The sequence below is a fragment of the Sphaerodactylus townsendi genome, linkage group LG09, assembly GCF_021028975.2.
Source record: "Sphaerodactylus townsendi isolate TG3544 linkage group LG09, MPM_Stown_v2.3, whole genome shotgun sequence".
In the NCBI taxonomy this organism is placed as follows: Eukaryota; Metazoa; Chordata; class Lepidosauria; order Squamata; family Sphaerodactylidae; genus Sphaerodactylus; species Sphaerodactylus townsendi.
Genome location: NC_059433.1, coordinates 26945865 through 26958206, shown reverse-complemented (window position 1 = coordinate 26958206; position 12342 = coordinate 26945865). Strand labels below are relative to the sequence as shown.

At 40.3% G+C, this 12342-nt stretch overlaps 1 protein-coding gene across 3 annotated transcripts in view; it reads right to left on the bottom strand.

Annotated features, from left to right (window-relative positions):
• Window positions 1–12342, bottom strand: part of CDKAL1 (CDK5 regulatory subunit associated protein 1 like 1) — a 354507-nt gene that overhangs the window by 115420 nt on the left and 226745 nt on the right. For all 3 annotated transcript variants that reach the window (XR_007245481.1, XM_048508020.1, XM_048508022.1), the window contains one exon: window positions 7045–7211. Coding sequence is in view for 2 of the 3 variants with exons in the window: in XM_048508020.1 (XP_048363977.1) it covers window positions 7045–7211 (167 nt within the window). In the remaining variant the exon portion in view is untranslated. The remainder of the gene's footprint in view (window positions 1–7044; window positions 7212–12342) is intronic.

Sequence of the window (12342 nt, the reverse complement as noted above, 5' to 3'; positions counted from 1 at the left end):
TACTGGTTTGCAGAAATTGACTGTTTGAAATGGCAGGAGGGGATTGCCATGACAGAGTGCAAAATGGCACCATCCTGGCTGAAATAATACAGAAACACTTATCAGTTCACCAAAACCCCTGCAGAAGTATGACAATACAATGGAGCTGTGTTTTTGGGACTGTGGGTAGGGGTGTAAGTAAGAGAGTATAGAAGAATGAGGAAAATACTAGAGAAAACAAGCTGAATTGAAGAAATTAATGGGAGGAGAGGCTACAGGGATTGGCTAGCAAGGACAAGGCAGAATGATTATGCCAATGGCATGACAAGTTGTAACATCATAAGTTTTTGGTTAAAAACAAAACAAAGCATGGACTACTGAAAAAAGCAACAGGGAACCACAGGGAATGCTGCTATGGTAGTAAGAGAAAGAACGGGACGGGGGGAGGGAAGGGGGACTGAGGTTACCTAAAGAGTTCCCAGGAGAATCAAGAGTTCAGTTAGGGGTAATATGATTAATGGTGCCTTATTATCAATATTATTTATACTGGTTCTGGTGAGTTTTCCGGGCTGTGTGGCCGTGGTCTGGTGGATCTTGTTCCTAACGTTTTGCCTGCATCTGTACCTCTGAAGATGCCAGCCACAAATGCAGGCAAAACGTTAGGAACCAGATCCACCAGACCACGGCCACACAGCCCGGAAAACCCACCAGAACCAGTTGAATCCGGCCGTGAAAGTCTTCGACAATACAATATTATTTATAGTTTTGGATTATTTTATAGGATTTACTCTGCAAGTTTTTACTGCTCTCTGGATATTACTTTTTAAACTTTTTAAATTCTGACTTCTGTGAATTATTAGTTTCAAATTCTTGAGTACACGAGGAAGCCCTTTTAACATGACCATATTGATATCATTTTGCTATGCCTGCAGCTATCAGCCAATCTTTGGGATGGGAATAACAGTAGAGACAGAATGCTCTGGGGCTTAGAAGTGAATGAAAGTAGCCATGAGAAGTATTCCAATGGTTTCTGAAAACAGAAGTATGGAGCCCCATGAAGAACAGATGAAACTATACAGGCCCATCCCAGACGCTTTGCATTAAAATTCAGATCTAGCAAGCAGTACAAAGTCTCCTGGAATTGTGTCAATTCATTCTGCAGATGGTGGTGGTGATCATATATTTTAACACTCTCCTCTGGGGAAAAACAGAAAACAAGCATGTGAAGCTAGGCCATGGCACCATCATGCTAGTTTACCATGGTCGTGTTTTTTGACATGGGAATGAAAAAAACACCATGTGATCTTCCACCTGTGGCCTGAAGGGATTTTGTACAGAAAATCAACATTATTGATACTGTGAAATTGTTGCCCTGGCTCTACATTTCACGTACAAGACAAAATCAAGAGAAGAATATAAACCAAAGGAGTAAAGTAAGATAGCTCAGCACTTGACAGAACAATAAATAATAACATTACCTGAACTCAACTGAAAATAAATATCAAAAGGTGGCAAGTTTCTGTTATTATGAGAATATTTATGATAACTTGCTAAACACACGTCTTTAGAACAACTTGGCTGTGTGGAATATTAAAAATATTTAAGGCATTTACAAACTGCAATACGTTTTTAAGGTGCTGTATTAGGGCATGTTTGGGGGAAGCCATCTGTAGGGTATCAGCTTAAATGAGGCCACAGAACAAAAATGCTGAGTTGACATGAAGAATCAAAGAGAAAGAGCAAAGAAATTCTATTGTAACTTGCCACACTCTTGGCATTCGGCGTGTAGCCAAAGGAGGGTGGGAACACCCACCACACACACTCCTTTTCAATGGCTGGTGTATCACTGAAACATTCTGAATTAATAATGAAGATAAAACCCACAGATGGCATATGGAGGAGTTTGAACTAGACTCATTTTGACAGGTGACATAGAAGACTGTGCATCTCATCATGTGAAATTAGGCATTTAAAAAGGCACTGGCAGGTGTGAACAACCTTTTAAAAATACAGGCTTAATAATGCACCATCACACTCAACTTGCAAGGTGCCACACAGACAGAGAAATTGTGAAAATATTTAATAGGTTAGCATTAATGATGTCCAAAGCAGGAGTGAAATGGGAAGCCTAGATTAACGCTATAATTATGCTACTTTAAATCAGTGATCAAGGGGGCCCTTGAAAACATTCTGTGTATAGGTAAACATTTTGTTGTTCACTGGCCTTATAATGTCAGAAAGTCTCAATATAAGAAACATCTGGGAGCTTCAACCCACAACTGCTGTGTTAGCATATTTCTCTGCAGCATGTAATTCCAAAAAACATTAAATCTCTACTACGCTCTTATAAGCAGGGAACTTCTAGTAACTTCAGAGCATAGCCGGTGTCCAGATTCTGGTGTTCCAATTAGCTCATTAATTCTAATCCAAGAAAACATAGCTTTCATGAGTAAATAGGCTGCCCAACAAACCACCAATTAACTGAGAGGAGGAGCCATGGCTCAGTGGTAGATCATATGTTTGGCATGCAGAAGGTCTCCAGTTCAGTTCTCCTGTCCAAGAATTTCAGATAGCAGGTATTTAAAAAGGCCTTTTCTATGCTTGAAATCCTGGAGGGCCATTTCCTCTTGGAATAGACACAGTACTAAACGACAGAGACTCAATTTAAATCAGTTTTGTCATATACTTGAAGCCGTCAAACTTAGAAATAAAACTAAAGGCAGAATGTCTCAAAGTTACTAGCTATTTATTATGAATATCATCACAGGTGGAAAGGAATTAACAAGCACAGAGCATTCAAAGACAAACAAGAAGCTAACAAGAAACTAGACCTATCAATTTTCAAAAATCTGATGTAGAGCTCCATAGGTTTAAACCCTGAACTTAAAGTCTACACAGAAAGTACTACCCAAAAACTGGATCTTGATAAGTTCAAAATTTACCTATTCCTTCCATTTATTAAGCTAAATTATATCAAAATACCACAAGGCATAGGTGTCAAGTTTGACACCTGTGCCATAAGGGGACTAGACTCAATCACACAGCTAAATTCCTAGTAAAGTTAATCAAGACAGAACTATCATAGTGAGACACAGACTAAGATGAATCCATTCACGTCAGGAATCAACGGCAGACAGACAGGCTGTGGAAGAATCTCTGAAGAGGAGCTACTAGGTAGCAACAGTCGAGGTAGACAACAGGAGTGCCACTTGAGCTAATGCTAGTTATTATTGCACAGCAGAAGGCAATAGTAAACTATTTCTGACTAATCCTTACCTTGAAAACCCTATGATGAAACACTCCAAAATTTTAAAAAAAGATACAGTGCTGGAAGATGGTACCCTCAGGCTGGATGGCACTCAACCTTCTACTGGGGAAGAGTGGAGGATAATTACAAGTAGTGCTATTCTTAATGATGTGACTGGACTAATTTGACATGAATGTATGCAAAAGGAAAGTCCAAAGCTGTTTGATGGAGTGAAAATTGGGGAGAGGAACATTAAGAATTTGAGAGATGCTGATGATAAATTGCTGACTGAAGATAGCACGAACTTGAAACAACAACATTCATCCCTTCCACATCACGACTTTCCCCATTGCCGTTTTGATATAATGCGGGTTGGCATAAGAAATTAAATGGGATTTTTTGGGAAGTTTTGTGGAAGCCACAGAAGACATGCAAAGGCCAGCAGACGACACAGAAAAAGTTTAGAAACTAAAAAATGCAGAAGATATACCGTGTTTCCCAGAAAATAAGACAGTGTCTTATATTAATTTTTGCTCCCCAAGATGCGCTATGTCTTATTTTCAGGGGATGTCTTATTTTTCCACTCCACAGCTGCATGCTCTGGTGTTCTGTTCGATGGGCATGCTTCGAAACAAAAACTTTGCTACGTCTTACTTTCGGGGGATGCTTTATATTTAGCACCTCAGCAAAACTTCTACTACGTCTTATTTTCCGGGGATGTCTTATTTTCAGGGAAACAGGGGTATGTATAATATAATATAATATTTACAAATTTTACCTTTTAATATCATAAAATATACAATTATTTTTAAAAGTTAAAATAGAAAAAAAAGAAAAAATCTGATTTATTCTTGTTGGCATTTCAGCCTTGTTTGCATGCAGCAGCAGCACAAGCAGCAGGGAATTCTGGGAAGCTGCACGAATATTCTAAAGGTGACAGTTAAAAACTGTTGGTAGTTCTGTTGTTCCCTGACTGAATGAGAGAAAAGAGGTTTCTTTGCATACTGCTAACCAATGCTATGTAAAAGTGATCTTTGGTTAAATATACTGTATAAGCTTACTATCGCAACCAAATTGCAACAAATGATGAGCCGTGAACGTAATGATATATATGTGATGCTTTGTTGATATGTATATACGGTTTACATTTTTCTCTCTCAGTTAAAGTGAAGTTCTCTTCACGTTTATGAACTTCTGAGGTAAAACGGCTGGTCTTTTGAGTGATAATTCTTATTTAACGTACCGCACAATCCACATTTTTGCTCGTTACTCTGCTTGACAGGATGATATATTGTAAATATACCTGTTGCCCTTCAATTCTCTGGTATATAGGGATAGCCAATTTTTTTTGCAGATTTCCAGATTGTGGGGAGTGCTGTACCACTAACCCCAGCGATGTGGAAAAGATAACTGTGTGGCTAAAAGTTACAGAAGAAAGTGCCAAAACAGGACTACAACTGAACAACAAGAAGAAAAAGTAATGAAACATTGAGAATTATTCAGCTTCAGAGTAGACAGTGAGGAAATTGAAATGGTTGAAGACTTTCTATTCCTTGACTCCATCATCAATCAAAAGGGAGACTGCAGCTAAGAAATCAAAAGGAGATTGAGACTAGGAAGAGAAGTCACAAAGGAGCTAGAAAAGATTCTTAAGTGGAAGGATGTGTCAACTGGGCACCAAGATCAAGTTAATTTGTGCCATGATATTCTCTATTACTATGTATGGGTGTGAAAGTTGGATACTGAAGAATGCTGGCAGGAAAAAAACACCATTCCTTTGAAATGTGGTGGAACACTGCATTATGGATAGTGTGGACCACCACAAACTAAACTGAGGCCATCATGCTTAGGTCACATCATGAGAAGACAAAAGTCACGGGAAAAGACAATAATGCTAGAAGAAGAAGAAGAAGAGTTTGGATTTCTATCCCCCCTTTCTCTCCTGTAGGAGACTCAAAGGGGCTTACAATCTCCTTGCCCTTCCCCCCTCACAACAAACACCCTGTGAGGTAGGTGGGGCTGAGAGAGCTCAGAAGAACTGTGACTTGCCCAAGGTCACCCAGCTGGCGTGTGTGGGAGTGTACAGGCCAATCTGAATTCCCCAGATAAGCCTCTACAACTCAAGCGGCAGAGCAGGGAATCAAACCCGGTTCCTCCAGATCAGAGTGCACCTGCTCTTAGTCACTGCTCTTAGCCACTTCGTCACTGCTAGAAAAGGTTGAAGGCAACAGGAAAAGAGGAAGACCCAACCTGAGATGCATTGAATCTGTAAAGGAAGCCATGGCTGTCAGTTTGTAAGACCTGAGCAAGGCAGTTAACAATAGGATGTTCTGAAGGACATTAATTCACAGGGTTGCCCTGAGTCATAAATGACTTAATGGCGCTTAACACACACATATACACACATCCATCCCAAAAGGTGTGAAGGGCGGGGGGGGGGGGGGGGGGGCTCAGAACCAGCCAGCCAGAGTAGTATGAGTGTCCTTTAGGAACTAGCGACAACTGCTAATAAAAATTACATCTGTGCTACCAGGGAGAAGATCGAGAATTAGCCTGCTCAATTTCTTGATCATTTATCCTGAAGAGGTTATGGTTCAGAGTCAGGCTCCAAGCAGTACATATCTCCATGACCCAATTCTCTCAACCCCAAACGGATGATGCTGCAAGACCACTAAAAGCTCCAATTCTTTTGAAGGTAAAATAGTTTGGGGCAGTATTATTACAATTGGAGGAGCTATGCTTCCACTGGCCTATGTTAATCACAACAAGGGTTCCCTGTGCTGAGAAAGCAGCAGACAACTTAAAAGCTACATGGAACCAAGAAATAGGATGCAGAAATATGATCAGGAGATACACATACTGGGTTGGGGCCAACCAATTCTTTCCTGGTAACCCAAGGAGGAAGGAATCTTCTTTGACCACCCAAAATATTAGGCTGGGGACCATGGGACTGGGCTGAACTACAGACATATGGGATGTATTTCTTTCAGTTTGTAGAGCACTACCTGAGGTCGCATGAGGGCAATTATTTCACAGTCAAGTAAATGTATGAAAATCTCTTAAGCTGTTTAAAAAACACTGCTCCAGAATTAAAGACTTCTAATTTAAAACATGCAGCCAGTGTTTCTAACATCCTGCTGCTTCTGTCTGACAGAGAATTAAATTACCATGCTAAGCAAATCTGATCAGCACATTCTAGTGGCAAGACAACAATAACACGAGCACCCCCAAAAAACCTAGCACCATTTCTTGGAAGGCATTCATAATTGCATAAAGCTAATGTCCTAAACCTTCCAAGAGACAACGTTTATCTATAAAAATGCCAACATGTGCTTCGGACACTAAAACGTTTGGAGAGACAAAGTAGTGCAAACCACGAGGCCACTGTATTTATACCTGTGAAGGGAGATTACAGCTTTACATTGCCAGTTCAAGGAAAGAAGAAACCTGGGCAGCAGAAGGGGATACTGGCAAGACAAAACATTTGTCTGCTTATAATATGCAACAATCACTTATTTATACTTGTGGTTCTTTGAAAAAGACTGTATACTGCCCTTAATGACACATTAATTCTTCAACGGAAGATCACATCTGAAAGACATACATTCAGAAATGCAGGTTTTGTTCTTGCATTTTTCTTGACAAGCTAGACAACCACAAGTCTCCTCTCCATACTCAGTAAATATTCGTTGTGAAATATTGACAATTATAACCACTCTGAATGACACTTATAACTGCTTTATTCCACGCAGAATGCAAATGTGGCATGCTTAATCCTTTTATCTATGTCACACGTACGGTCCCCTTTTTGAACGTACCTCCAGATGCTCCAAAATATAGGGCGGATTTGTCATGCCAAGTCTTAGCATTGCTCCCTCAGGGATCACTTCGACCAGTTTCCACAAGAGAGTGGGGAGGTCTGTGCCAATGTCTCTTCCATAAGCCCCCGTGTCTTCGCTGGTCAGCCATATCTCGCATACCCCTTCTGTCAATAAGAAAAAGGGAGATAATTAATGAATCTGCTTTTGAGCTGGTTGTTTTATCACACAGCTGTTCACTCTTTTTTAAATGCAGTATTGCATAAGCCCAACCATTATGCACGCTGACTCGAGTATTCAACTGCAGAGAAAGACAGGCATATCCCTTGGGTAGTAGTGGGTTACCGAGTTCATTTTACGAGCACTAGAGTGCTACAACAATGCTGTAAATTATTGCTGTGGAGTGATTAACATTCACAGCCAGTGACTAATGCAAGACGCCTTTTTAATGCAACTCAGACAGGAGCAAGAGACTGTGCTCCCATCTCTGAGGCGATCTGGCTTATTAAACCCTATGAGCAATGCTGCTCAAGCAAGTGGTAATACAGTCATGGATAAACTGAAAATGGTTAGCTGACTAATTGCCTAGTTAATGGCCTGTAAAAAGACTAAGTAAGTGAGGGCTCAAACAAGTCAACTGCTGACTATACCAAATGTCATTTACAACAAAGCCACATTTGCAAAGTGTGGCCTGTAAAATGGTACTAGCATCAGTTTATATCAGTAGGTCCTGCACAGATTGTGAACTTTAAGCAGAATAAAGTCGACCAGCCACACAGCGTTTCCCTACACTTTTTGAGTTCCTAGAAAAGCAACAAAACAGAACTTTTATCAAGTCCTTAGTAACCCATGTGTCCGGACATGGGCATGGCTGTGAACAGAAGAAATTCAGAACATTCAAACCAGATGAATGAGACCTGCGCTAAGCATCTACTCACTTCCAGATTGCAGTTATCTAGAGACTGGACTTGGCCAGTTTCACAAGCAGAGCTGAAGGGCCTGAGGTTCACAGTTGTGGCCTTGTATGAGTCACACCTGTGGAACCAACAGCACCCTGAGACAACATTGTGGCAGATCATCAGTCTTAAGAGTGCCTTGGGGGGTCTGTTAGAAAGTGTATTTTCATTTAAGTTCTGTTTACTGTATTTAATTTTGTAATCTGGTCCAGGTAGCCAGAGTGGGAACAAGCATTAAACAAACCAACAACAATAAAGAGCAAACGGAGGAGGGAGAAGTTGTGACTTCACAAATTATGTATGACTAAGAACATGTCTGAACATATAAACCACATACAGATAAAAAAAATGAATACACGGTAATGGTATTTTTTACATTGCTAGATCTATTTTAACAATCACTCCAATTGTTGTTTTAAAATCCTTTCTACCATTTCAATCAATAATTAGATGTTCACCAAGTTGGGGGTGGGGTGGGGGGAGAGAAGCCAATTAAAGAAAACAGAAAACTCACTCCTAAACCAATTCATATGAACAGGACATTAGCCATTATTTTCCAGCTGCAAGCATTCATCAAAACAATGTGCAGTCTTCTAAAAAACAAAACAAAAAAGAATACTGTAATCTCAATTTATAAATTTTCCATCCAAATGGTTCCACGTTTTTGCCCCAGAAGAGGCTGCTGGAATGTCGCCTTGCCGTTGCCAGAGGAGTGTAAAGAAACAGTTGCTATGAATAGGAATGGAAACAACATTCACATGGAGAGCAAAGGCCTTCCTGAAAATCTGCATAGGTGGAGATCATTAGCCCCCTGGTGGGCTGAAAATTAAATCCAGTAAAGAGGAAGCAGCTGTAACAGTAAATTAGCAACAACAGGAATAACTGTCTTTGCTGCTGCACCAGAAGGGCATTAAAAAACAGAGAATGTGGATATCTCTTGCAGGCACAAATGCTTCCTTCTACACTGACTAAGCTTACCCTATCTTTGTTCATAGACTGGATATTTATAAGTAACATGGAGCTCAGCAAATGTCTACAATGCAGATTCTAACAGATGTGAGAGGACTGAAACAAAGGTAAGATAGGAAAAGGTACTGCACCAGGGAGAAGCAGAAATATACTTAATTTTAGAAGTTCTGAATTTTGGAGGGGAAACCACAAGAATCTTTTGCAAGAAAACCAAAAGGAGTCTTGAGGCACCTTAAAGCTACTTCTTCTGAAGCCTACAAACGGGTACATTTCAACAAATTTGTTAGTATTCAGGGTGCTACAACATTTTTTTAAAAAAAAGATCTAGACATTGGGTTGTGTGGACTCTGCTCAACAAAGTGCACTGACTTTCTCCAGTGCAGGGAGACCAAATGCACTTAACTCAGCAGAGTGTCAAGGTACAACCCAATGTCTACAAAACTGACAGAGAACTAGAGTGGTGGCGTGTTGAACCACTTGGGTCATAAAGAACACTGGGTAATAGGACTCCCCACCCCTGCTCCCTGCCACTGATCAGCTGGCAGTAGGCTGGTGATGTCACTTCCAGCATGCACCAGAAGTGATCTCATTGGGTTGCGATGATGCCGGACATCCTGGTATTTAGACAGAAACTTTATGATTAAAAAATGGCTTCTATCACAGTTTTTGCCCAAATCCCAGAGTGATCTGATTATGTCATTTCTGGTGCACACAAGTAATGACATTGCTGACAACATTATTGCAACACCAGCTTCGGCCTCTCCCCAATGTCATTGAGTCTCCCTACCCACCATCGGTTGCCAGGAGGGATCCGGCAGCCCTACTGGGTGACCATATATCAGTGACACACTTTTAGCCTAACCATGCTCACATTTTGTTATGAGATTAAAAGAGAAGAGATATGAACCCACATTTGCCATCCTGAACTCCTGGAGGAAAGTCAGAATACAAATGTAGCAAATAGAGTAAATTTTATTGGTATTTCTGGATAGTGTGATTTGTTTACTTCCAGGTAATTATGCTTGGGACTTTATAGAACTTTGTTGCCCGGTCCTATGAAGAATATCACGGCAATAAAACTAACGGCTTATCTAAAGGATTAAATTGTTAAGGTTAAAAACAAACAAACAAAAGGTAGACAAAGTAAAGTTCTTTCCCCCAACCCCATGTAAGTGGTGGCTGGTACTGACAAAGGTCTCCTTGATGGATCAAGTTACTAATCTCACTTTCTGGGACTTTTTAAGTCATTTTCCTATCTTTAAAATATATATTAGGAGACCCAAAATCAGAATAAACATTCTACTGCAATGAATGCTGGAATGTGAGTGAGTGGTTTCAGAATACAAAAAGCTTATTGTGGTATGCATTTAGAAAGTACCTTGCACTATTTCACACAGGTATTTTTACTAGCTAACTAGGGTGGTCTACAATGAAATGGTTCCACAGACAGGTCTGAAACTAGATTAGATTCCAAACAATCAAACTAAACTTTAACAAGCTACAGACTTTTTTTAAACTGCCCATATTGTACAGAAACAATAGTGAACATTTCTTTAGGAGCAATTAGCCCAGAAAAAAAAATGACTGGACATGTGCACCTCAGAACCCCCATAAAGTGTCAAACAAAAAACAAAGCCAAACAGACACATGTGCGAGGGCACTTTTAGAAGAGGCTGGGTGTGTGTTGCAATCTTGAAGGCATCATCTTGCTTTTAATTATTCTCTTCCGCATTTCTAATCCGATTTTTGCATTGTGTATGGTATTATCAAGTCTTAAGACAGTGTTTTTCATTATCTTCTAAATGTGTAATTCAAGTTCTATTGCACTGTTTGTTCCATGTTTTCTGCTGTTTGACAGCAATTTAAAAAAATTAATCCATTTGGAGTCTCAGAGAAAGGTAGGCTATAAATAAACAATGGCAGATATAATAACAGCATGTGGCTAGTAAAATGTTTTATTTGCTGCAGTTAATAGTGAAGGTGTTTTTCCCCTCCTACTGATCCTATTTTCAGTTCATTATCTATTTCTATTCTCCAATAGTTTGTAAACCTATAACACTGGTACAGAACAGCCTATACAGATGAAATGTACCCAGAAGCAATTAGTCACCAAAAATTGTTGTAACGTTACAACAATACATTTAATTTTGCTCTCCATTAACCTCAGTTTTGCAAGACAGATCTGGGATGAACTGGAATATGAAATCATCTCCAACATAAAATGTAATATCATACAGAGTTCATACTGAAAACTAAAGCACAGAACATTTACCTCATGATTTCTACCTCCCATGGTAAATTCTGCTAGATTGGCTGATGGTTGATTCTAGAGTTGCTAACTTCCAGGTGGCAGCTGGAGATCTCCTGGAATTACAGTTGAACTCCAGACTACACACTTTATTTATTTAACACATAGATTTCACTTCTGAAGAAAATGGCTGAGTGACATTATACCCTACTGGGGTCCCTCCCCTCCTTAAACCCCACTCTCCCAGGCGCCACCTCAAATCTCCAGATATTTCCAAACCCAGAGTTGGCAACTCCAGTTGACCCCTGTCCCCAGATCATTTTGTATGTGTAATTGCTGAGTCTTCATCTTAGACCAGGGGTAGGGAACCTGCGGCTCTCCAGATGTTCAGGAACTACAATTCCCATCAGCCTCTGTCAGCATGGCCAATTGGCCATGAAATAGGAGTCCAGTGGTCCAATTGGCCAGTGGTCCAATTGGCCATGCTGGTAGGGGCTGATGGGAATTGTAGTTCCTGAACATCTGGAGAGCCGCAGGTTCCCTACCCCTGTCTTAGACCCACCACCCCCTGCTTAAGAAGCCACATCCCTGAGGAAACCACTGGACTCCTATTTCTACTCATAGCCTCAATGCTGTACTTATGCATAAGCAGCCCCACTTCCACTTGTAAAATGACACAGGGCGTGTATTTTGGAAGTCTGCATTTACTGTAAACAATCTATTGATCTTTTTGCTCACAGAGCGTTCTGCCCCAATCAAACAAGATTAGGTGATCTTGGATGATGATGGTCTCTATGGATGTGAAGAACTGTCAGTCTAGAATGCTGACCCTGAAAGCAAGATCAGAAGCTAAGAACCAACTAACAAAAGCACCTGGAAATCCCACTGAGTTGTGACATTTCATTACTTTATATAACAGCACAGTTTAAGCTTTAACCATACTAGTTTTTTTAATTAATAATAATAATAATAATGTTTAATTAATAACAAGAAAGGACCCAGAAGGACTCACAGGAGAAATCTTACCCATCCCTGCTGTCCCCCCACTTCCTCCCCTCTTGCTTAGCTCCCAGACCCCTCTTGAAGTGACCACTTCGTCCCTCCCTGTCATCACCACTGCTACTC